The sequence below is a fragment of the Pristis pectinata genome, chromosome 7, assembly GCF_009764475.1.
Source record: "Pristis pectinata isolate sPriPec2 chromosome 7, sPriPec2.1.pri, whole genome shotgun sequence".
NCBI lineage: Eukaryota > Metazoa > Chordata > Chondrichthyes > Rhinopristiformes > Pristidae > Pristis > Pristis pectinata.
Window position 1 is genome coordinate 38,947,022 of NC_067411.1, and position 26,969 is coordinate 38,973,990.

The window sequence follows — 26,969 nt, forward strand, 5'->3', positions numbered from 1 at the left end:
GTCTGAATGCAATGCTCCAAGTGCGGCCTCACCAGCGTCTCATACAACCGCACCATGATCTCTCAACTTTTATACTCAATGCCCTGACCGGTGAAGGCCAGCGTGCCAAAAACCTTCTTCACCACCCTGTCAATACTTGTGTCTCCATTTTCAGAGAACTATGTACATGAACTCCAAGGTCCCTCTGTTCTACAACACTCCTCAGGGCCCTACCATTCCCTTTGAAATTCCCGCCTTGATTTGACTTCCCAAAATGCAACACCTTGCACTTATCCAAATTAAACTCCATTTGATCAAGATCCCCCTTTAATTTTTGATAACCTTCTTCATTGTCCACCATAGCACCCAGAAGTAATGTTTTTCATGACCAAATCATTTGTTTTTGTTGCATTGATCAGGGGATGAATATTGACCCCCCCCACCCCCCGACAAGCTGATCCGAACAATATTTCAGTAATGCTAATCAAGGTATAAATGTTACCTCAGGTCACTTGGAGGGGGGGGGGGAGGGATCTTCCCTCCTCCCCCTTCAAAATAGTGTCAGAGGCACGGTGACACAGCTAGTAGAGCCACTGCCTCAGAGCGCCAGAGACCAGAGTTCAACCCTAACCTTCAGTGATCTCTGTGTGGAGTTTGCATATCCTCACTGTGAACACATGGGTTTTCTGCAGGTGCTCCAGTTTTCTCCCAAATCCCAAAGATGTACAGGTTGGTAGGTTAACTGGCCACTGCAAAATACCCCTGGTGAGTAGGTGAGTGGTAGAATCTGGAGTAGAAGTTCCTCCACTGAAGTGTCGACTGCATTTTGTCCGCAAGTCTCAGGAGTTGGGGTTGAACCCACAACCTCATGGTGTTCAGAGCCATAACTGACAATGCGTTTCAGTGGTAATCTGGTTTTCAATGATGTTGATTAAGGGACAAATATTGTCTCAGGACACCAGGTTAACTGCTCTGCTCTTCACTAGAATATTACTGTGCAATCTTTTTACATCCACCTGAGTTTTGAATGAACAACTCATCTAAAACACAGCACCTGCAATAACACAGCACACCTTGGACTGTCAAACGAAATTTTTGTGCACAAGTCTCTGGAGTGGGACTGGATGCACTCAAGGGATCCAAAGTAACCTGGTGAACCCCTTCAGGAATCTTAACCTATGTGTTCACAAGGCATCTGCAAATTTACTTTTCAGCCCAAAGAGAAAAACAGTCACAGCAGTCGAATGAAGACAGTGAAGTTCCGATGGTTGACAATATGAGAAGAGGCAGGCTACAAAATAATGCAGAGCACTGAGGGATCACTGAAGGTACAGTTCAGGTCTCCACACAACAGCAGCAGTGGTTTATAGAGAATGAAAATCTAAAGCTGCAGATACTGGAAATCTGAAAAGAAAAACCCATGGATTGCTGGAAATACTCAGCCACTCAGGCCTGGCCTGCTAATTGTCTCCAGCTTTCTCTGTTTTTACTTGTGGTTTTATACAGTGTCAGTCATGGTGCCAGAGACTGGTGTCTGTTTCAGGAGGTTGTAGGTTCAAGTCCTACTGCAGAGACTGAAGCACAGCAAACTAGGCGAATAATAAGTAGAGTGCTGCATGGTTGGAGGTGCTGAGATTTGAACGCAAGTCCCTGAATTTCCTCTCAGGTGGATGCAGAAGATCCTCATCCCTCTCTCTCCCCCCACTCTCCTCTTCCCCCCTTCTCTCCCCCCACCATGTCTACGCCAACTATCAACCACCCATTTGCAGTAACCATTTTTATTGTCCCCATATTCTCAGCGACTCCCCCCATTTTCTACCATTCACCTACGCACGAGGGGTAATTTACAGTGGCTAACTAACCTGACAACCCCTGCATCTTTGAGATGTGGGAGGAAACCAAAGGAAACCCAAGGGTTCACGGGGAGAACATGCAAACTCCACACAGAGAGCACCTGAGGTCAGAATCGAACCCAGGTCTCTTGTGCTGTGCGGCAGTGGCTCTACTAGCTGTGTTAGTGTGCCACTGGCAGTATTTTGAAGGAGAGGAGGGAACATACCCCTAGTGGCCTGGGGGGTAATATTTATACCTTGATCAGCATCACTGAAATAGATTGTCTTGTCAATAGTGTTGGTGCAGTGGCACAACAGTTAGTACTGTTGCTTCACAGCTCCAGCAGCCTGGGTTTGGTTCTGTCCTAGGATGATGTCTGTGTGGAGTTTGCAAGTTCTCCCTGCCCCCCCCCCAGTGCTCCAGTTTCCTCCCACATCCCCAAAGACATGTGTGTTTGTAGGTTAATTGGTTACTGGTTAGACCACATCTGGAGTATTACATTCAATTCTGGACACCCCACTGTAGGAAGGATGTGGAGGCTTTGGAGAGGGTGCAGAAGAGGATTACCAGGATGCTGCCTGGATTAAAGGGCATGTGTTATAAAGAGAGGCTGGACAAACTTGGGTTGTTTTCTCTGGAGAGGCAGAGGCTGAGGGAGACCTGATAGAAGTTTATAAAATTATGAGAGTGATAGACAGCTGGGATCTTTTCTCCCAGGGTCGAAATGTCTAATACTAGAGGACATGCATTTAAGGTGAGAGGGGTCAAGTTTAAAGGAGATGTGTGGGGCAAGATTTTTGCACAGAGAGTGGTGGGTGCCTGGATTGGGCTGCCAGTGGTGGTGGTGGAGGCAGATACAACAGAGGTGTTTAAGATGCTTTTAGATAGGCACATGAATATTCAGAGAATGGAGGCATGTGGACCATGTTCAGGCAGAAGGGATTAGTTTAATTAGGCATCATTGGCTTAAGTAATATGGTACAACATTGTCGGCCACAGGGCCTGTTCCTGTGCTACGTTCTATGCAAATTGCCCCAAGTGTAGGCGGGTGGGAGGAGGATCAGAAGGGAGTTGATGGGCATGTGTGAGAGAGAAAGTGTGAGGGAGTGGGATTGATGGGAATGCTCAGAGAGCCAGCATGAACTGAATGGACTGAATAGCCTCCTCCTGTTGTAAGAAAGTATGGTAGCACTGTCTGTGGGAGTTTGCTGTGTGCAAACTGGCTGGCATGCTTCCTACACAGCAACACCATAAAAGACAGTAAAGCACTTCGAGATATTCTGTTTTGGAATAAAGGGAATGGAAGCCTTTCTCTCCCCATGCTGGAGGGCTACGGGTAAGTTATTCTGAATGCCTCAGTACAACCTAAATTGGAGAAAAGACTGCTGGTTATTTCTGGTCAAATTCAGCAATGCCAAGCAATCCTGCAGGCAAAGGTTTGTTGTACTAGTGAAATCCACATATTATCCCAGAAACGTGCAGTCATGCAGACCCCTAGAACCACAAACATTCTTGCTGCCTTTCCGCTTCCACAGAATATGACAGGGAGGAAAGATAAATCAGTTAATTTGTCTTTTTGTTTCATGACTTCCGAACTCAGGAAGTTGGACTTTGTTTGGTTTGGATGGGGGAAGGGCTTGATTGGATGAGATCAGGAGGTCACTTTGAGGTTAAGGGTTGTGACCATTTTTAAACAACACAACAATGAACCCAACAAGTTCACCTTCAAGTTGCACCCCATTCTGGGAAATGTGTCACAGTTCCTCCTTTGTCACTGGATCTATGTCCAAGGACATGCTGCCTAACAAAACCCAAGGAGCACCAAAGGACTGCAGGGGTTCACCACCACCTTTTCAAGGACAATTATGAATAGGCAATAAATGCTGGACCTGCCAGTGACTCTGAGATCCTGAAAAATTAATAAATAAAAAAGTAGTATTCGCATCTCTTGATGACGGGAAGGGATGGTGGATATTGCTTGTAGTTGTTTACGCAGCTCAGGTTCAGCATGAATTGGAAGCATTTAGTACAAAAAAGAAGCCTTTTGGGCTATAATTCTATTCTGGACCTCCTTCCAAACAGTCCTTTCAGGTGAGACAGAGATTCACCTGCACCTCCCTTAATATCATCCATTGCATTCGGTGCTCCAAGTGTGGCCTCCGCTACATTGGCGAGACCAAACGCAGACTAGGTGACCGTTTCGCAGAACACCTGCGCTCTGTCCGTAACTGCCATCTGCATCTCCCCGTTGCCAGTCACTTCAACTCCCCCTCCCACACTATCACTGATATGTCAGTCCTCGGCCTCCTCCACTGCCAGGAGAATTCCAAATGCAAACTGGAGGAACAGCACCTCATTTTCCGTCTTGGAAGCTTGCAGCCTAATGGCATGAACATTGAATTCTCCCACTTTAAATAATCCCCACCCCCCTTTCCCCACGACCTCCCCACCCCACCATGATTCTTCTCTTCTTCCCTTTCCTAGCCTCTCTTTTTTCTACCTTTGACCCATCCCCCAGTGGATCTGCTCTCCCCTCCTCCCCCACACCTGCCTATCACTATCTCGTACTTGCATCTACCTATCCCCACCTTGTGCCCACCCCGCCTCCCCTCTTTTGTCCACCTATCACTGCTCTTCTTCTCCCTCCTATATATTGGGCTTCCCTTTTTCCTATCTTCAGTCCTGAAGAAGGGTCCTGACCCAAAACGTTGACCGCCTGCTTTTCTCCACAGATGCTGCCTGGCCTGCTGAGTTCCTCCAGCACCATAGTGTTTTTCATCTAGATTCCAGCATCTGCAGTCCTTTGTTTCTCTAGTGTTACATGCCTATTCTGGGTCTTTGAAAGAGTGATCCAATTAGACCCACTCCCCCTGTTCTTTCCCCAAACTCCAGCAAAATATTTCCCCTTAAGTATTTATTCAACTCAGGATGTGCTTTCCAGATGACTATAACTCCCTGGGTAAGAAGCTTTCTTCTTGTCTCCCTTCTGGTCTGTTTGTCCATTTCCCTTCAATCACTCCAGGCTGTTCAATAGACAGGACAACAGCCAGTGTTTGGATGACATGTCAGTCAGACAAACTGAGATGGGAGTGGTGTGATCCCATTGAGGGATTTAGGGTTAGAAGAAAGACACGCAGTTAGAGATTACTGGTGGATGATGAGAAAGGGTTTGGATATTGAGGGGTTGAGGGTGTCTGGTTTAGGGAAGATAGAGTTATAGACAGCACAGAAAAGGCCCTACACCCCACTGAGTTCTCAGTGATCACTAAACGCCCATTTACACCAGTCCTACATTTTATTCTCTCCTATCAACTTCCCCCCAGATTCAACCGCTCACCAACACAGAAGGAGCAACTTAAAGTGGACAATTAACCTATCAACTTGCACGTCTTTGGCTTGTGGGAAGAAACAGGAGCATCCAGGGGAAACCCACACTGACCAGCAACAACGTGTAAACTCCTCATAGCACTGGAGGTCAGGATCGAACCCGGGTCGCTGGAGCTGTGAGGCAGCGGCTCTACCAGCTGTGCCACCACAATGCCCTATTGCTGGGCCTAGGGAAGCCTTCCTGATCCTCTCAGCCCTTGAGTGGTCTCAGAAAATTTTTCACTTCATGGATTCCTTCACTCCTGCTCTCATATGACGGTTGTCTGGGAAATTTGATTTTGACGAGTTTGACACTATTAAATTTTAGCTCTCCAATCCAACTTGCTGATCAAAATTCTACACAGCTAAGGCCTGGCAAGTAATTTGTAGAGGGCTACAAGAGAAATGGGAAATAAAAACACAATATTCCAGGACCATTTAATGGGTCAGGCAGCATAAGAGGAGCGAAAGAGAGTTAGTGGTCGAGCCTCCAAGGATTCTTGATGGAAGGTTGCCCACCTGAAACGTTGGCCCAGAAAATAATAATGTTTAGCCACTGGTTCATTGAAGAAGCCCTGGCCCCTTGCAGTTTTCTGTCTACTGCTTCCCGATCTTCATACCCACTCATTGTGGCATGGAATCGGGAGCGAACTGGAGGTCAGATGGCGGAGCATGGGATCTCCATATCTGCTGCTGGGCTTGGCACCAAGCCCGATGATAAAGCAAAGGTCCTGAGCTGAGGAACTGGGTGCATTTTGCATCTGGACCCTCAGTGAAAGGCCAGGGATAGCCAGTGTTAGTTGCTCAAGCCCATTCATTTCACTGCAGTTACTGACCTTGATAGAATGTATAATAGCAGCTGAGTGACTTGTTTGTTCTTTACTTAATGTTTTTGATTAATTTCTGGCAATTAAATGCATTTTAGAAAACATTTTCTTTTATTTAAATTCCTTTGAACAGTTCTTAGATGCCTTGACGGCAGTCCAGAAGCAATTGCTGTACCCTACAGCCTAGTTCCTACCCATGGACCATTCCACGTCAGTGGAAAGTTGTGTCTGTGAGGCCTCCAGTTCAATCAGACCCACATGGCTGCAAGACGTGAGTGCGGCCACAGGGAATAGAGCCGGCAGTGAGCTTTGATAGAGCATGATCCAGCCCAGTGGTTCTTCTTTCCTACCTTCCTTTGCTGCCCGAGTTGCTGAAGGTTTCAGGCAATTCCCACCCAATCCTGTGCCATCCTGTGACCAGTTACCCCAACACTAACTGGACTGCAAGCTGGGTCCCTACAGCTTGCATATCACTTGGACTGCAAATCCATTCGAAAAGGCTACTTGAAGATAAGTGGGAGAAAGCTTGTGTGGAATTTAATGCCAGCCTTAGCACTGTTACTGGATCGTAACACTATCTTCTTCATATGTCTAGTCTGGCATTTGCCAGCCTTGCCCTGTGAAACAGGAGGCTAAGGGTAAAGTCTCCAGTGCCATTCTAAACAGAATGTTTCTGTCATGTAGATTGGGCGATTGGTGATTGGTCAGCATGGAATCCTATCCACGCCCGCCGTCTCCTGCATTATCAGAAAGGTGAAGGCCATTGGAGGAATCGTTCTCACGGCTAGTCACAATCCTGGAGGACCAGGCGGGGACTTTGGTGTGAAATTTAATGTGGCAAACGGAGGTGAGTCCCATGTTCCTCTCACGAACTCATGAAAAGGTGCAGGTAGATAGCTGGAGGTGTGGACTAGAATAGAAACAGACAAAATATCTTCTAAAAGCAGAACCTTTTAGATAAGATATCTTTATTCGTCACATGTACGTTAAAACCCACAGTGAAATGTATCTTTGCATAAAGTGTTCTGGTGGCAGCCCGCAAGTGTTGCCATGATTCTGGCGCCAACACAGCATGCCCACAACTTCCTAACCTGTACATCTTTGGAATGTGGGAGGAAACCAGAGCACCCGGAGGAAACCCACGCAGACACGGGGAGAACGTACAATCTCCTTAGAGACAGGGGCTGGAATTGAACCCTGGTTGCTGGCACTGCAATAGCATTATGCTAACTGCTACACTACCGTGCCTGCCCTTGTTATTAAAATAGAATGTAAACTATATTATTCTGAGATGATTCACAGGAGTATAGTGGTATAAAACTGCCACTGGGCTAAAGAACAAAATCTTAAGAGGGGAGACTCAAACTTGGTCAACATGGTATGTTTTATGACAGTGTTAGAGTGGTAGTGATTGACTGGGTTTAGGAAGCTGGAGGAGTGGTCACCAATGGTGGGACAAAGGACGTATGAGGCCAGAGGTGGAGGAGCAGTGAGATTTGGATGGTTGTAAGTCTGAAGGAGGTTACAGGAATGGCAAAGGGAAACACCATGGAGTTGAAGATAAAGATGAGGAAAAGACATCATCGGACCTGGACGTTGTGTATACCAGGGAGATGATGAAGCCGGAGCAAGGTGAGAGGCCTGGAGGTATTAAAGTCTTGGAGGAGGCAGGGGTGCAGATGATTGATATTATGGGTATGAAAGTAAGTGGGAGGTCATGGTGATGAGAAGGTTGGAGCTTCCCTGCAGGGATTGAAAAGAACAAGTTAGGGGCCGGGAAGTGAACAGTATTGGTGATGAAGGCACACAGTTTGTGGACCAGCCCAAAGCCAACAGCTTCAGTCTTCCCAATGGAAGAATTTGCATGTCTTTTAGGTCTGGGTCACACTACACAGAGTGGCAGAGGAAGGGTGGGGAGAGGTTGTCCAATAATCCACCTTGAAGTGTGACAAAACAGAAAGACTTTCTTTATAAATTGGTTCCCAATATTGTGACATACCACAGTGTCCAACAACTTCTCTTAACTGAGCCAACATAACTCATAAAGAGAGGCTTCAAAAATGACCATGAAACACCATAAATAGGTAATTCCTTGTGGTGTAATTTCATGGTCCCACATTGCCTCAGGGAATTTGGTTGTAAAGTTTAAAGTCTTGTACTTGTCTTTTCCCTTCAAGCATGGTTTCACTGCTATGGAATGTGGGATCATGGAATTATCCCATTGCAAAAATGAGCATCATCCTGTCCTCTTGTATCAGCAGGTGCAGGATTTCCTCCACTTAAAGGAAGACACAAATGTTAAGTAATGGGTTCACCAGACACAAGGCAACATTCCTGTCAACATATTCTCAGATGTGAATGTTTCACTGGATTGCAAATTGTTACCTTTTGTCTCTTTTCCCAAAGTATGTTATTACTGATAGCAACGTTAATGACTTTATATGCATTGCGGATCCTTCAGTAGTTCAACAATTCGTACAGTGCATTGATCCTGCAGGAATGTCAGGGAATTTCACTTGGAGGTGAGGACTGAGCTAAAGATCATAATCCAGCTCCTCAGTTCACCCAAGATTTGGTTGTACATGGCCTAACTCACACCCTGTTCAGTTCATCCATCACTCTCATGCTCCTTGACTTGTGTGGTCCCTGGTCCACCTCTATCATTAAAACTTTTATGCTTATTTTCAGATCCTTGCACGGACTCGACTCTCCCTACCTTCGTAATCTCTTCCAGCCCTACAATCCCTTCAGATCTCTTAATCATCCCCACTCTCTATCATTCCACCATCACCAGTCATGTCTCCAGGTGACAAAGTCCTAAGCTCAAGAGTTACTTGCTTAAATCTCTCTGCCTCCCTACCTCTTCTTTAAAGATGCTCCTTTTGATCATCTGCCCTCTTATCTCTTTAACTGGCTCAGTGCCAAATTTTATGTCTAAATCCCTCTGTGATGTGCCTTCCGACGTTACACTATGGAAAAGGTGCTATATAACTTTAACTGCAGTATAGAGAAAGTGCTGCATGTCCGAGGTGTCGTTTTTCTGTTGAGCTATCAAGTGGATAGCCCAGTTTTGCTGCCAGGAGGATGTAAAAGATCCCATTGCATCATTTTGAAGTAAAGCAGGGGAATTCTTCCCAGTGTCTTGGGGTCAATATTTATCCCATGATTGATATCACTAGAGCAGGTGATTTATTATGTTCCTGCTTGTGGGAGCTTGCTGTATGAAAATTGGCTATCTCATTGCAATAAGGATTACATTTGGAAACTTTTTTTTTGCTGTAAAGTTCTGCTGTTTTGTGGTTGTGAAAGGTACATCGAAACATACAGGAGTGAGATAGATTGGCTGGTTGAGTGGTGTTGCAACAACAACATCACACTCAATGTCAGCAAGACCAAGGAATTGATTGTGGACTTCAGGAAGGGGAGGTCGGGAGAACACACACCAGTCCTCATTGAAGGGTCAGCAGTGGAAAGGATGAGCACCTTCAAGTCCTTGGGCGTCAACATCTCAGAGGATCTATCCTGGGCCCAACACATTGAAGCAATCATGAAGAAGGCACGTCAGCGGCTCTACTTCATTAGGAGTTTGAGGAGATTTGGTATGTCACCAAAGACTCTTGCAAATTTCTACAGATATTCAGTGGAGAGCATTCTGACTAGTTGCATCACCACCTAGTACGGAGGCTCCAATGCACAGGATTGCGAGAGGCTGCAGAGGGCTGTAGGCTCAGCCGGCACCATCACGGGCACAACTCTCCCCACCATTGAAGACATCTTCAAGAGGCGGTGCCTCAAGAAGGTGGCATTTATCACTAAGGACCCTCACCACCCGGGACATGCCCTATTCTTGTTACTACCATCAGGGAGGAGGTACAGGAGTCTGAAGACCCACACTCAACGACTCAGAAACAGCTTGTTCCTCTCTGCCATCAAATTTCTGAACGGTCCATGAACCCGTGAATACTCTCTCGTTACTGTCTTTGCACCGTACTGCTGCTGTAAAACAACTAATTTCACATCATATAAGACAGTGATAATAAACCCGATTCTGATTCTGATAAACTGATTCTGATTCTGACATGCGAGACTTTCTAGTTAAATGTTGATGTACATACAAACATCAACCACAAGTTTTCTAATTATGTTGCTAAATATAATATTGGTTGGCACCACTTTAAGAATTGTGGCCAACTGTTCTGTGTATTGTTGAGTGCAGAAGTTGTCAGAATGTTTCTATGTCTTTATAAGAAAGACCACTGTAAGAAATGCTGCCTTGCACAATACAAGTTATTTCATAAATAAAGAACCTTTGTCAGTTTAAAGTGAGGGAATGAGAGAAGATCCTGTGACATGGTGTTGAAAGTGCTGTTGATGAAATTTAAACTCTGAAAAGTGAACACCAGGTGTGGTAATGGGATATTTGGCAGCAACCAGGGTAGAGAGTAATTCAATGGAGACAATACACGGTGAAGCAAATAAAGATGCACAAACCATTAGATTTTCAGGACAGTTACCTGTCTAAAGGTGAAGGCAGTGAAGAGAAGCTTTACACTGTGTATTGACCAGGCTATGGTGGATAAACCAGAGCAGAGGAAGTTAGAAAGTAGTTGTAAGTTATTGGTCAGAAGGTCAGATAATTGTACCATCCCATAACAGCTCCAGATGCGATTCTGGAATAGATGCCCTATATTACAACTGGCCAAGAAATAAAATCGTTAACTGATTGCAGTTCTTCATTTGTAACCAGGAGCAAGGAGAATCCTCTGAAACGTTCTTAGCAGAGCTAAGATTGTTTGATGACAACTGTAGTTTTGTAGATTGAAGAGCTCAGGTAATTTGAAGAATCTGGGAATCTAGCCTGAGCGAATGGCTACTCCGTGAGACAGAGTTAACTCCAGAAGAGTGCAGACTGCACAAAGCTCTGGAGATATCCAAAGCCAGGCTAGAAACAGAGGAAGACATGCAGTGAAGTGCAAGAGGAGAGTTTGATGGCTCTTGGCCTATACTCGATGGAGGAGACCGTGGATCAGGAGATCTCATTGAAACCTATCAAATACTGAAAGGCTTAGATAGAGTGGTCATGCAGAGGATGTTTCCATTAGTAGGAGAGTCTAGGATCTGAGGGCACAGCCTCGGAATAAAGGAAAATCCCTTTAAAACTGAGATGAGGAGGAATTTCTTCAGCCAGAGGATGGTGAATCTGTGGAATTCGTTGCCACAGAGGGCAGTGGAGGCCAAGTCATCAGGTGTAGTTAAGGTAGAAATTGATATGTTCTTGATTGGTAAGGGGGTTAAGGGTTCTGGGTAGAAAGCAGGAGAATGGGGTTAAGAACAAAAATCAACCATGATTGGATGACAGAACAGACTCAATGGGCTGAATGGCCTAATTCTGCCCCTATGGTCTTAAAAAAGGCAGAACAGGTGGCTTGGACTTTGTAAGTATTGTGGATGGCAACATGAGCTGCTGAGATAGAAGTATCCTGTGTTTGTTTAAAAAGTGCACAGAATGAGATCTGGGAAACTATTTTCACTGACCGTACACAATGAAGACATCATCAGAAGTCCATGGATCTGATAAGCTATCTAAGGATAGAGACTGGGTCAGGTTCCAAGTAACAGCTAGACACAATGTACCCCTGTTATAAGATTGATTGATTTCTGCGAAGGAACACCTGTCAGATGTTTCTATGCCAAGATGTTGTTGCAAGGGCAACAAATGAGATTTTAAAAATCAAAAAATATAACTGGAGATCTAAAATAAAACCAGAAAATGTTGAAAACACTCAGCAGGTAAGGCAGCATCTGTGGAGAGAGATACAGAGTTAACACTTAAGGCCAAAAACCCCTAAAGTGACAGATTCACTGAGGGAAATACCTCAAGGAAAAAAGCTCTTCAGCCCACTGGGTCTGTGCTGACCATTGAGCACCCATTTCTACACTAATTCTACCCTAACCCATTTTATTCTCCCCATATTCCCATCAACTCTCCCCAATTTCTTTTACATGCCTATACACTGAACAATTAACCTGCTGACCTGCATGCCTTTGGATGTGGTGGGGACACTGGAGCACATGGGGAAAAGTCACATGGTCACAGGGGGAACGTGCAAACTCCACACTGACAAGACCATGGGTCAGGATGGAACCTGGTTCATCAGACCGGTGAGGCAGCTGCTCAACTAACTATGCTGCTGTGCTACCCTGCATATCTTGAAGGGTGGAGGACAATGTGGAGATAGGGAGAGATGGAGTGATGGAATTGGATAGGATTGGAACATAATGTCAGGATGTAAGTCAGCCAATATTATCAGCTGCATTTTCCCATCTGTGTGTTATTCTTATCCTGCATCTACATGTTGAACTTATCCCATCTCTGACATCCCATGAAAAGTGGGAATGCTTAAGAGTCGAGAGTTAGAGAAGAGCAGAGGAACATCAAGAAGGCTTATTTAAAAACAACCCATAACTTCTAGGTTGAAAGTCATCAGCAAAGTTAGTGTCACTTTGGGTGCAGGAATGTTTAATACATCACAAAAGTAGAATTTTCATTCTCCTTCTGCAAAGGGCTTGTAGAAACATTTGGGGCATTGCTACAAGTTATTCACTGTACCTTGGTACATGTGACAATAATAAACCAATTTATCAATTTACTTTTGAGCTGTGGGATTTAGATTGAATTTTTTTAACAATTTGCAGTTTTTCCATTGTGTTTCTAGGGCCAGCTCCCGAGTCCGTGACAGAAAAGATCTACCAGATCAGTAAAACGATAGAAGAGTTTGCCATCTGTCCCGATTTAAGACTGGACCTCTCTCGGCTGGGCAGGCAAGAATTTGATCTGGAGAACAAGTTTAAACCATTCCGAGGTATGTAGTGGGAATTCTGCTCCCATTCTAAATTGTGCCAAATTCTTGCCTTTTGCAGGAGGAAGCTCACCTTATTTATATTACCTTAGTTCAAAGGGTATTTAAGCTGGGAAATGATCAACTTAAATATTTCTTATCGAAAGTTCTTAACCTACTCTTTCAAGGCAAAGTTACTGCAATCCTGCACAGTACTTCTTCACTGGGAGTAGTGATATGCTTTGTAATGTTCAGGTGCAGATCAAAGAAAGAGACTCTCCAAGTTCCTGACACCAAGGATTGGTTCTTGAACTGCTTGGCGGTGAAGCTTTAAGGAGGATCCAATGTCTCCATCATTAAGCTAGGGGAGGACCTTAAGGTGTCAGCCATGACTCATTCATTGGTGGGTCACACATTCTTTGTTGACTCAAGGGGCGATAGGTTCATCCCCTGCTCTAGGGACTTGAACACAAAAACCTCAGCTTGCTTTTGAGTTCCTGCACAGGTGGATGTGTCATTATTCAGGTGAGATGTTAAGCTGATATCTGTACAAAAGAGGTGGAGAAGAATCCACCTTGGATGGAACACTTTGGAACATTCTGCGACTGTGAAAGGTGTAGAAATGCAAGTCTCTGCATTTATTGTGACCATAACCAATCAACACTACGAGGCAGATTCAGACTTCCAACTGAGATGGGAACCTGAGGGGCAACGTTTTCACCCAGAGGGTGGTCCGTATATGGAATGAGCTGCCAGAGGAAGTGGTCAAGGCAAGCACATTAACAACATTTAAAAGGCACTTGGACAGGTGCATGGATAGGAAAGGTTTGTGCTCCTCCCTCTCCCCCCACCTTCTTATTCTGGCTTCTGCCCTCTTCCTTTCCAGTCCTGATGAAGGATCTCGGCCCAAAGCATCGACTGTTTATTTCCCTCCGTGGATGCTGCCTGACCTGCTGAGTTCCTCCAGCACTTTTTCTGTGTATTGCTTCAGATTCCAGCATCTGCAGAATTTCTTGTATCAAGGTTTAGAGGGATATGGGCCAAACATGAGCAAATGGGACTAGCTTAGATGGAAATCTTGGTCGGCGTGGACCAGTTAGGCTGAAGGGCTGTTTCCGTGCTGTATGACTCTATGAGATGGGGGCATTACCATCGCCCATCACTCCGATTTCTCCCTCCCACGACCCCACCATTCCCATGATTCTGAGGCTTGGGCCCTCAGTTTCATTCATCAGATGGCCTACAGGGAAGGTTAAACAGGCATTTGGCCTGGGCAACCACTCGGAACTGGATGGGAACTGGCAGCAGGAGTATCATAGAGGTGGGGGAGGAGTGGAAGGGCAGGGTGTTGCTGGAAGTTGGGTGCCACTCACCAGATTGTTTTCTTTGCTCCATTGCTTTCCTTCTCCACAGATCACGGAATGAACATCTGACCTATGGGGTTCAGGGTTAAATTAAAACAGGTGTGGCGACTCACCGTCTAGTCGGGCGAACCGGCTCGGCAGTCGGGTCGCGCGGCGTCGGAGCGACGAGGCCCAAGATGGCGGCGGGCCTCGTCTTTCCGAGCGACGGGGAGAACCCGTGCACGGGAAAGTCCTGATGACGTAGGACTTACGTCATTGCCGGTTGTTTTGGGCGGGAACATTCTCCCTTAAAGGGCCCACGCAAGGCGGGAAAATAAACCAGTTCTGTTTGGCAATCCTCCGAGTAGAGTCTTGTTTTATTCCGCGGTAGCAGCCGCTACATTGGTGACCCCGACGGTCCAAACGGCTTTTGGACCCACGAAATGGACGACAGCGCAGCAGCCAACGCAGTGGCCCTCAAGCTGCCCACCTTTTGGACACTTCGGCCCAGCGTCTGGTTTGACCAAGCTGAAGCGCAATTCCACCTTCGGCAGATCACCTCCGACTCCACGAAGTACTACCATGTGGTTAGCTCTCTGGACCAGGAGACAGCTGCCCAGGTTGGAGACTTCATCCAGTCGCCTCCGGAGGAAGATAAGTACCCGGCTTTCAAATCCTTTTGATCCGGACCTTCGGCCTCTCCTGTCATGAGCGCGCCGCCCGCCTGCTTCATCTGGATGGCCTGGGGGACAGATCCCCATCCGCCCTAATGAATGAGATGCTGGCATTGGCCGAGGGACACAAGCCCTGCCTGATGTTTGAACAGGCCTTCCTCGAACAGCTCCCCGATGACATCCACTTGTTGTTAGCTGATGCCGACTTCAGCAACCCCCGTGAGGTGGCCGCCCGGGCGGATGTCCTGTGGAGGGCCAAGCGTGAGAGCGGTTCGTCCGTCAGTCAAATCACCAGGCCGCGAGCCCAACGCCCACCTCGCCCGGCCCCAGCAACCGAGCAGCTACGCCCCAGGAACGCAGACGACGACACGGGTGACCAGCTGTGCTTCTACCATCAGAGGTGGGGTGCGGAGGCCCATCGATGCCGCCCACCCTGCAAGTTTCAGGGAAATGCCAGGGCCAGCCGCTGCTGATGGCTACAGTGGCTGGCCGCCGACAGAGCCTCCTCTTCGTTCAGGACAAGAAATCTGGACGGCGTTTCCTCGTTGATACTGGAGCGGAGGTCAGTATTTTGCCCCCGACAGGCCGCAACACTCGTGACAGGCCACCAGGTCCTCTACTCAATGCCGCCAACGGTACAACGATATGGTCTTTCGGCACCCGTACGCTTCAATTACACTTTGGCGGCAGCCATTTTACCTGGACCTTTACCCTTGCCACCGTCGCCCGACCACTCCTAGGAGCCGATTTCCTTCGGGCCCACAACCTGTTAGTCGACCTGCGAAGGAAGCGGTTAGTCCACTCTAGCACTCTCCGGACCTATCCCCTGGGAGAAATCAGCCCACCAGCCCCGCGCCTGGACTCCATTTCCCTTTCTGGCGACGATTTCGCCAAGCTCCTAGACGAATTCCCATCGATTTTGGCACCTTCGTTTACAAATTCTAGGCCCACACACGGGGTACGACACCACATCATTACCACAGGGCCACCCCTTCATGCCCGAGCACGACGATTACCTCCAGACAAGCTCCGCCTGGCAAAGGAAGAGTTCTGTCACATGGAGGAGCTGGGGATTGTTTGCAGGTCAGACAGCCCCTGGGCCTCCCCCCTGCACATGGTCCCCAAAGCCACCGGAGGGTGGAGGCCCTGCGGCGACTACCGCAGGCTGAATGACGCCACCACCCCGGACCGCTATCCCATCCCTCACATCCAGGACTTCGCAGCGAACTTACACGGGGCCCGCATCTTTTCCAAAGTGGACCTCGTTAGGGGATACCACCAAATCCCGGTCCATCCGGATGACGTCCCCAAAACTGCGATTATCACCCCATTCGGCCTGTTCGAATTCCTTCGGATGCCGTTCGGCCTTAAGAACGCCGCGCAGACCTTCCAGCGGCTGATGGACGCGGTAGGCCGAGACCTGGACTTCGTGTTCATTTACTTGGACGACATACTGATCGCCAGCCGTAACCGCCAGGAACACCTTTCCCACCTCTGCCAGCTGTATTCCCGCCTCCGCGATTTCGGCCTCACGATTAACCCGTCCAAGTGCCAATTCGGACTTGACTCTATCGATTTCCTCGGCCACAAAATCACCAGCGACGGGCAACACCCCTACCCGCCAAGGTGGACGCTATCCGCCATTTTGCCCGCCCCAACACAGTCAAAGGCCTACAGGAATTCCTTGGGATGGTCAACTTTTACCATCGTTTCATCCCTGCAGCAGCCCGTATCATGCGCCCTCTGTTCTTGCTGCTGGCTGGTAAGGGCAAGGACATCACCTGGACTGATGAGGCTGCGGCTGCTTTCGTTAAGGCCAAAGATGCCCTGGCAGACGCCACGATGCTGGTACACCCCAGGTCTGACGTCCCGACTGCCCTCACGGTAGACGCGTCCAACACCGCGGTGGGTGGGGTACTGGAACAGCTACTCGAAGGCCGCTGGCAACCCTTGGCATTTTTCAGCAAGCACCTTAGACCGCCCGAACTGAAGTACAGCGCTTTTGATCGGGAACTTCTAGCGCTGTATCTGGCGGTCCGGCATTTCCGATACTTTCTAGAAGGCAGGCCTTTCACCGCTTTCACTGATCATAAGCCTCTGTCCTTTGCCTTCTCCAAAGTCTCCGATCCCTGGTCAGCTCGTCAGCAGAGACATTTATCCTACATTTCCGAGTTCACAACTGACTTCCAACATGTCTCCGGAAAGGATAATGTCGTTGCTGATGCACTTTCCAGACCAACCATCCACAACCTATCCTTGGGTGTCGACTACACGGCCCTGGCTGACGCACAGCAAGCCGACGACGAACTGCCCAGCTACAGAACCGCAGTCTCGGGTCTGCAGCTCCGAGATTTCTTGGTTGGTCCAGGTCAGTGGACCCTACTTTGCGACGTTGCGACTGGTCAGCCCCGCCCTATAGTCCCTGCAGCCTTGCGGAGACGCGTTTTTGACTTGGTACATGGGTTGGCGCACCTGTCCATAAGATCTACTGTCCGACTGGTCGTCAGCAAGTTTGTCTGGCATGGCCTGCGCAAACAGGTCAGTGAGTGGGTCAGGACTTGTCCGCACTGCCAGATGTCAAAAATCCAGCGACACACCAAGGTCCCACCACAGCAGTTCGAGCCTACCTGTAGGAGGTTCGACCACATACACGTCGACCTCGTGGACCCTCTGCCGGTTTCAAGAGGAGCCCGGTACCTCCTTACCATCGTGGACCGGTTCACGAGGTGGCCTGAGGCAACCCCCCTGACTGACATCACAACTGATTCCTGCGCCCGGGCGCTGCTCACAACTTGGGTCTCACGTTTTGGCGTTCCGGCCCACATCACTTCAGACAGAGGCACCCAATTCACTTCCAGTCTCTGGGCTGCATTAGCGAACCTGCTAGGGACGCAGCTGCACACTACCACGGCCTACCATCCTCAATCAAACGGGTTGGTGGAACGTTTTCACCGCCATCTGAAATCGGCCCTGATGGCCCGCCTGAAGGGTCCTAACTGGGTTGACGAGCTGCCTTGGGTCCTGCTCGGCATACGCACTGCCCCCAAAGAAGACCTCCGCACTTCGTCAGCTGAGCTTGTATACGGGGCGCCACTAGTTGTCCCCGGGGATTTCATACCTGCCCTTCGGGACCAAGGGGAACAACCCCCAGCAGTCCTACAAAGACTGCGCGAGAAGCTTGGCGCCTTAGCCCCGATTCCCACCTCACGGCACCGTCAAGCCCCATCCTGCCAGCCCAAGGAACTACGGGACTGTAAGTTTGTTTTCGTTCGCAGGGGCACACCTCGGGCGCCATTGCAACGACCATATGAGGGACCATTCCGAGTCATACGGAATAACAGATCCACTTTTATTTTGGACATTGGAGGCAGGAAACAGGTTTTCACGGCGGACCGCCTGAAACCAGCCCATTTGGATCTGCAACAGCCTGTCGAGGTTGCCACGCCGCGACGCAGAGGCCGCCCCCCTAAGCGGCAGCTGGCACAGCCCACGGACCTTGGGGACTGTCTCGCCAGTTCTGGGGGGGGTTGTGTGGCGACTCACTGTCTAGTCGGGCGAACCGGCTCGGCAGTCGGGTCGCGCGGCGTCGGAGCGACGAGGCCCAAGATGGCGGCGGGCCTCGTCTTTCCGAGCGACGGGGAGAACCCGCGCGCGGGCAAGTCCTGATGACGTAGGACTTATGTCATTGCCGGTTGTTTTGGGCGGGAACATTCTCCCTTAAAGGGCCCGCACAAGGCGGGAAAATAAACCAGTTCTGTTTGGCAATCCTCCGAGTAGAGTCTTGTTTTATTCCGCGGTAGCAACCGCTACACAGGTAACATAAACTGCATTTGTGTTTCTCCTAATTGATCAGAGTGGGATGGAGAAAAAACGGTTCCCTGATGGAGAGAGGGCAGAACAAGGGTGTAGAAAAAAACTAGACAAGGCCATTCAGGAGGGAAAACCCAGGGCTCACTCTCTCTCAAAAACCTGTAGAGGCTGAGGGTCTATAGAAAATTTCAAAATTGGGAATGATAGGTTTTTCTTAGGCAAGGAATGTTGAGGAGTAAGGAGGGTAGATGGACTTAAGATACAGTGCAATCATAATTTTATTGAATGGTGGAACAAATTGAGAGGCCACTCACAAACCAGTTCTGAGCTTGTGGCAATCAAGGTCCATTTATAAAGCACTCAGGTTTTACATTGAGAGAGAGTACATGTGCAGAGTAAGTGAAGCAGTTCTGAGCTTCAGTAGCTGTAGCCCAGCTGTTACGTTGGCAAAGTTTATAGCCAGCTCTCAAGGGTTGAAGTGCTGCATACCACAGACTCCGTCTTGGCAAACGTCTTCCCCAAGCCAGTGCTGAGTGACCATAAGGTGAGACAGCTGTACTGAAATGACTGGTGACATACCCTTCAGCAACAGGTCTTCATCAAAGTTTGCTGGTTGGAGCTGATGATTGAAATCTGTACATAAGAGATGGGGAATCAAGCAACATGCATTCATCTGGATTAGTCTATATTGTAATAGGCAATTACTGAAATACCAGCTTTGTACTGGGGCTGGAGAGAGGGCCGTTTCTACATTTCATGCCTCACTTACTGAAAGTTACCACGTCTGATCTTAATGAGGCTTTACTTTATGGAATGTGGGTTTTGCTGTTAAGGCCAGCATTCACATCCCATCCCAGTTGCCCCCTGAACTGAAGTGCTTGCTGGGCCATTTCAAAGGATGGTTAAAAGTCAACCACATTGTTGTGGGTCTGGCTACATAAAAGGACAGACCAGATCAAGGTGATGCAGAAAATGCTGGAAATACTCAGCAGGTCAGGCAGCATCTGTGTGAAGAGAAACAGAGTCAAAGTTTTAGATCAGAGACTCTTGATCAGAGGGTGATCATGGGGATAAGCTGTAAACAAGGTTATCTGGTCAATGAGTGAATGGGAGCAGTTAGAGGGTGAGAACAAAGGCAAAAGAATATGGAAGTTGCAAAATGACAGGCCCAGTAGGTCAGGCTGGGCATATCCTCCACTCCCAGAGAGAAAAAAGGAAGGAACTATCAGAGACCTGCTGAGTTTCACCAGCATTTTCTGTTTCTGACCAGTTCAAGTTGAAAGTTTTCCTTCTGTGAAGGACCATAGAGAACAGGATGGCTTTTTTCAACAATCTGGTAGTTTCACAGTCACTACCACTGATGGTTGGTTTTTAATTCCGGGTAAAACTAATTGATGGAATTTAAATTCCCCTTAAGTTCTGGCGGGATTTGAACTTGTATCTCCGGATCTCTGGATCACCAGTCCACTAACTTAACACCTGTACTACCATACCCATTATTTCTCTAATTTCAAAATGGCTATCACAGTTGCAGCTGTAAGTTCTTTCAGCTATCCCTGGCCTTGTGGCCATCAGATGTTGCCTAACCAACATCCTAACTGGAAAGCAAAGGATACCATTCAGTGGAAAAGTTTAGCATATTGGAAGCACTTTGCTTAAAATTAACCACGCTGCCAAATAGAATCATTCTACATATTCATCTCGAATTTTTAGAATTTCTTTTCTGTTATTTATCTTTTTAACTTTCTCTTTGTTCCTCTATACATTGCCAATAAATTATTGATGAGTGGGGTTTAGGAGACAAGAATCTACTCCGGATGTGACTGATTCCCACCAGCAAAGCTGCTTAAACTCAGAATGGAATCCCTACCTCTGTAGTCTCCTCCAACCCAGCAACACCTGAGATCTCTCTCTTGATCCTTTTCCAACCTCCATTGTATTATCAATTTTAATCACTCCAACACTGATGGTCCGAGCATGAGCTCTGAAATCCCCTCTCTAAGTCTCTGCGCTGTTCTCTTCTCCTTAAGAAACTCCTTAAAACCTGTTCTATTTGACCAGACTTTTATGTTGCAGCTTTTTAAAACTCTGTCTAGGCTGTATCTGGGGTATTGCATTCAATTCTGGTCATCTCATTATAGGAAGGATGTGGGGGCTTTGGAGAGGGTGCAGAAGAGATTTACCAGGATGCTTCATGGATTAGAGGGCAGGTGCTATAGGGACAAACTTGGGTTGTTTTCTCTGGATCAGTGAAGGATGAGGGGAGACCAGATATATGTTTATAAGGTTATGAGAGGCATGGATAGAATAGACAGCCGGTATCTTTTTTCCAGGGTTGAAATGTCTAATACTAGAGTACTAGAATACTATAATTTAAGGTGAGAAGGGTTAAGTTCAAAGGAGATGTGCGGGACAAGTTTTTTTACACAAAGTTTTGTGGTAGGTGTCTGAAATGCGCTGCCAGGGGTGGTATTGGTATTGGTGTTGGTTTATTATTGTCACTCGTACCAAGGTACAGTGAAAAATTTGTCTTGCATACCGTTCATACAGATCAACTCATTACACAGTGCATTGATGTAGTACAGGGCAAAAACAATAACAGAATACAGAGTAAAGTGTCACAGCTACAGAGGAAATGCAGCACAGGTAGACAATAAGGTGCAAGGTCATAACAAGGTAGATTGTGAGGTCAAGAGGCCATCGTATAAAGGAACCGTTCAATAGTCTTATAACAGCAGGATAGAAGCTGTCCTTGAGCCTGGTGGCATGTGCCCTGGTGGTATATGGTGGTAGTGGAGGCAAATATGATAGAGGCGGTTAAAAGGCTCTTAGATGGGCACACGAATGTGTAGAGAATGGAGGCATATGGACATCGTGTTGGCAGAAGGGATTAGTTTAGTTAGGCATTTAATTACTAGTTTAATTAGTTCGGCATTGTGGGCCAAAGGGCCTGTTCCTGTGCTGTACTCTTCTATGTTCTTTTAACCACCTGTCTCAACATCTCTCTACGTGGTTGAGTGTCAATTTTTTTTTTCACTTACATTGCTTCAAAATAGTACTGTGGGATATTTATGTCCACCCAGAAGGGCAGACAGAACTTTGGTTAAATGTTTTATCTGAAAGCATCCCTCAGTAATGCGCAAGTGTGCTCAACTCTCAGGAGTGGAACTTGAACCCATGATCTTTTGAGGGAGAGGAGAAACAGCTACTCTGAGCCGTGATTGACATCTGGTGAACTGGGTTTCGTTCAAAGAACATGAAGAGCAAATAATATTTTAAAGGTATATCTATTCGGCAGGCCTCTCAAGTTGCCACTGAAGGTTTGTGAAGAAAGTTTCTTTGGGGGATCTGATATGTCAACACTTCTGCAGGGGGGCTGTTAGCAACCTTCAAGTTTGTTCAAATGCTGTGACAGCTGTTTGGAGAATGCCACTTGTCAAATGGACACCAGCAAACTTGGCAAAAAAACTCAATCGACCGTGCACTCGGAGTGATGTGGCAGAGGCTGTCTAGGTATTGGATTCAGCTGTTATCCACACATGTGCTTCACCAGTCATCCAAACACCAACAGCATTTCAGGCAAGAATACAGCATCTACAATTGGTTGGGGGCATCCTTAATTTTGTGGACAAAACTTTTGGTGAAATTTCTTTTTAGATGAAATGTACAACACAGATACCAACCTTTCAGTGCAAATAGTCTGTGCTGGTGTTTTAACTCCACTTGAGTCTTCTATTTCCATTTGCCTCATCTCAGGTGTTTAGCCATTTCTTTTTATCCCTTTTTCTCTCATGTACTCATCTATTCTTGTGAAATCATCTGAACTATTTTCCTCAACCATTTCTTAAAAATGGTTAAGTTAGTTTTATAATAAAAGAATAACTAGCAGGGTGTGGACATTGCAGGCAGGACTGCCTGTTCTTTTACGATTCTCTAGTTGCCCCTTTAGGAGATGGCAGAGAAGGTAGTTCTACAACATTAAGGCAGCAACTAGGTTGGATGAGTTGGGCTGAAGGGCCTATTTCAGTTCTGTATGGTTCCATGATTCTATTCTCAAGTATTGGTTCCAGGATTTTGCTTTAGAAATATATCTCCAACTTCTTGTGTTGGAGATGAACTTGGCAGGGCTGTCTTTACCTTGTGGATGATGGAGTTTTCAGCTTGTGGAGGTGCTGATGAAGAGTCCTCACAGTGTATGCGGCATTGGCCTCTACAGCAGTTGGTCCCTTAAAAAACTGCCCATGGCTAAAGACCTTCTGAATATTTATTGCGTTCAAGCACATTATAAAAGGAGGAAGGGATTTTTCACAATGAAGAATGATTTTGTTTAAGAATTCATGCAATTATTTTCATATTTTATATTCTTTTATATCATAGCAAGAGGCCATTTGGCCTATCAAGTCAATGTCAGCTCTCAGAGCAGTCCCTATTCTGTCTCACATGCCCATGAACTCCATCCTGATTCTCCTCCCACCCACCTACACTAGCAACAATTTGCAGTAAGCATTTCATCTACCATACCTTTGAGAGGAAACTGAACCACCCAGGAGAAACCCACGTAGTCATAGGCAGTAACTCTACACAGTCACCCCCGAAGGTTAGGTTCAAACCTGGGTTGCTGGAGCTATGAGGCAGCAGCACCACCATAGGAGTGAGAAGGAAGGGAATTGGATAAGTGGGCCTGGAATTGGCAGTGGTCCAGATACACTTCTCAAAACTCTCTTTCATCATCGCAGATGTAAAATCTTCCATAAACTGACTCAATTGGACAGCATCACAGATACATTATCTCTCCTCTTTGTTCCATTAAAATGTGTTCCTTAATCTTCTAAGCAGTAAACTCAGCTAATTTCATCAAGGCAGCTGAAAATGTGTTTATTACCAAAGGCAAGAATTTTAATCAGGGTGTGAGTGACTCATTTAAAGAGCACTGATAAGGAATATTGAACCATTTAACATTTTAACAATGTATGCCAGTTTCTTTACAAATTAATTATTTTAAATGGAATAAAATTTGAGGCACGTGGAATGGTGTCCATGCTCTTGTGAGGAACCAAGTCCAACTTGCAGAGCCTTCCCAAATCTATGCCGTCAATAGGGTAACCCAACAGTGGCCAGGGGCGGAGCCAGTGTTGTGGGTTGGGGCTGATCAGAGCCAATGGAATCCTGAACAAGCAGAGAACACAATGGAAAGCCTGAGTGGGTGTGGGTTCATGTTTAAAAGTGCACTAAGTATTTGTGTTCATTCGGCTGTCTCTGTTCATACTACGCCGACGTAACAAGTGGAAACAAGTGGTAATTTGACTCTCACAAATTCGCACATTGTTCTTCCATCATTGGACTATGGAGACCAATTCACAATTTGATGCAGCCTTCTCTGGTCTGATGCCTGCGTGAAAAGAATTTAACAAGTTTAAACCTAATCTGCCATTGGGAATATTTAAGAGGCATAAAGTTGCCTAATATTTGGTAACAAAGCAATAATTTGATTCAGATGGCTGGTGTGGAAAATGTTACAAACACACAAGAGGGTGGAAACTCTTTGAAGATGGGATTAATGCCAAACTGTATTTGGCTGTGCTGTGGTCTAACCTGGGAGTGCTTGATGCTGGCAAAATGGAAAAGAGCACCAGGTCATGGCACTGGCATCCATTAATATCAACACAAAATGCCAAAAACATTCAGCAGGTCAGATAGCATCCATGAAAGGAGAAATGAAGTTAATCTTTCAGCTGTGTGACTCTTCATTAGATCAAGAAAATGTCTTAAAGTAACAAATTTGAAACAAGTACAGAAGCAGGGGAAGATGAGAGGAGAGGAAGGTCTGTGATAGGATGAAAGGTTAAAGACAGAAAAGATGGATCTAAATGTACAGCTCTTACTCATGTTCTCTAAAGCCCAAGCACTGAGGACAGGGTCCACTATCCACAGGTATATAGCTGCCCTGAGTTATCATCCCCTCATTTGGAGATTGCAGCCCCTAGCACCATAGCCAGGGAAATCATCAACTCCATGTCTACCTTATCAAGCCCTGTAAGAGTTGTGAATCTTTCAGTGAGATCACCTTTCATTATTCTAAGCTCAAGAGAGTATAAACCCAGTCTGCTAATCTCTTCCAATAATACAATCCGCCATCACAGGAGCTGGTCCTGTGAATCTTTGCTGAACACAACTTATCACAACTATATCCTTCCTTAGTTAGGCGGATCAGACACACTATTTCAAATGTGAACCCAAACTTGCTCAGACTTTCTGTCATCTTCTCAGGATTGATCAGATACAGATGCAGACTCAACCAGGTCTTATGTAATTGGAGCAAGCCATCTCCACTCTTGTACTCAGCTCCTCTTGCAATAAAGTTAAGTCACAGCTTCCCAAACCAAAAATAACCTGTTTATTCCTACTCTTTGTTTTCTCACTGTTAACTCATCTTCAACGCACTCCATACAATTCCCAATACTGAGTGCTCTAACTTTCACTAATAATCGCCAGTGGCACCTCATCAAAAGCCTGCTGAAATTCCAAATATACCACATAAACTCCTTTGCTCTTGACTATTTTCCTAGTTACAACCTCAAAATATGCTAACAGATTTGCCAGATTACTCTTTTCATAAATCCATATTGACTCTGCCCAAAACTATTATTATTTTAAATATCCTATTACCATTTCCCAACATTTTTCCTCCTACTGATGTCAGACTAAGTGGTATATAATTCATTATGTTTTCTCTCTTTCCTTTCTTACATAGTAGGATTACATTGAGGAAACCACACTAGATTCTATGGGATTTTGGAGGATGATACGCTGATATGCTAGGGCATGTTGACATGAGGAAAGAGGATGTGCTGGAACTTTTGAAAAACATTGGGATAGATAAGTCACCGGGGCCGGATAGGATATATCCAAGGTTATTACGGGAAGTGAGGGAAGAGATTGCTGTGCCTTTGGCGATGATATTTGCACCCTCACTGGCCACAGGAATAGTGCCAGATGATTGGAGAGTGGCAAATATTGTTCCTTTTTTCAAGAAAGGGAGTAGGGACAACCCTGGGAATTACAGACCAGTGAGTCTTACTTCAGTGGTGGGCAAATTACTGGAGAAGATTCTTAGAGACAGGATTTATGGGCATTTGGAGAAGCATAGGCTGATTAGGGACAGTCAGCATGGCTTTGTGAGGGGCAGGTCATGCCTCACTAGCTTGACTGAATTCTTTGAGGATGTAGCGAAGCACATTGATGAAGGCAGAACAGTGGATGTGGTGTACATAGATTTTAGTAAGGCGTTTGATAAGGTTCCTCATGGAAGGCTCATTCAGAAAGTCAGGAGGCATGGGATCCAGGGAAACTTGGATGTGTGGATTCAGAATTGGCTCACCCAAAGAAGACAGAGGGTGGTTGTGGATGGAGAGTATTCTGCCTGGAGGTCAGTGACTAGTGACCAGGGTGCAGAGGAAATTTGCCAGGATACTGCATGGATTGGAGAGCATGTCTTACGAGGATCGGTTGAGTGAGCTAGGGCTTTTCTCTTTGGAGCGAAGGAGAATGAGAGGTGACTTGATAGAGGTGTACAAGACGATAAGAGGCATAGATCGAGTGAATAGTCAGAGACTTTTTCCCAGGGCGAAAATGTCTAATACGTGGGGACATAATTTTAAGGTGATTGGAGGAAGGTATAAGGGGGATGTCAGGGGTAAGTTTTTTACATAGAGTGGTGGGTGTGTGGAACACACTGCCGGCAGAGGTGGTGGAGGCAGATACATTAGGGACATTTAAGAGGCTCTTGGATAGCCACATGAATGATAGAAAAATGGAGGGTGATGTGGGAGGGAAAGGTGAGATAAATCTTAGAGCAGGATAAAATGTTGGCACAACATCGTGGACTGAAGGGCCTGTGCTGTGCTGTAATGTTCTATGTTCTGTGAGTTTTCCAATCTCTGCAGGCACCACCTTCAAAACCTTAGGATGCACGGTCCTGGGGAATTATTGCCTTTATCCCAATGCTGGTTCAAATTTCTTTGCACCCCTCATTCTCTCTAGACCTGTTGTGCTCCAGTGTTTCCAGGGATGTCTTTTTCTGAGAAGACACACAGAAAATAATTATTATTTTCTACTAATTCCTTATTCCCTTAGATAATTTCCCCTGCCTTTCTGTATGGGTCTGACATTAACTATAGCTGATCGTTTCCCTTTTACACATCTGTTACAGTATATCTAGTCTGTTCCTACGTTTTTCACTGACCTGCTCTAGTGTCCTACCTCCCTTCTCCTTGTCAATGACTTGATTCTCCCTTGCTA

At 46.5% G+C, this 26,969-nt stretch overlaps 1 protein-coding gene across 1 annotated transcript in view; it reads left to right on the plus strand.

The window, feature by feature from the left end:
* pgm5 (phosphoglucomutase 5) overlaps positions 1 to 26,969 on the plus strand; it is a 127,468-nt gene that overhangs the window by 25,293 nt on the left and 75,206 nt on the right. The window contains exons 2-3 of the mRNA XM_052019906.1: positions 6,690 to 6,852; positions 12,722 to 12,868. Coding sequence (XP_051875866.1) covers positions 6,690 to 6,852; positions 12,722 to 12,868 — 310 coding nt within the window. The remainder of the gene's footprint in view (positions 1 to 6,689; positions 6,853 to 12,721; positions 12,869 to 26,969) is intronic.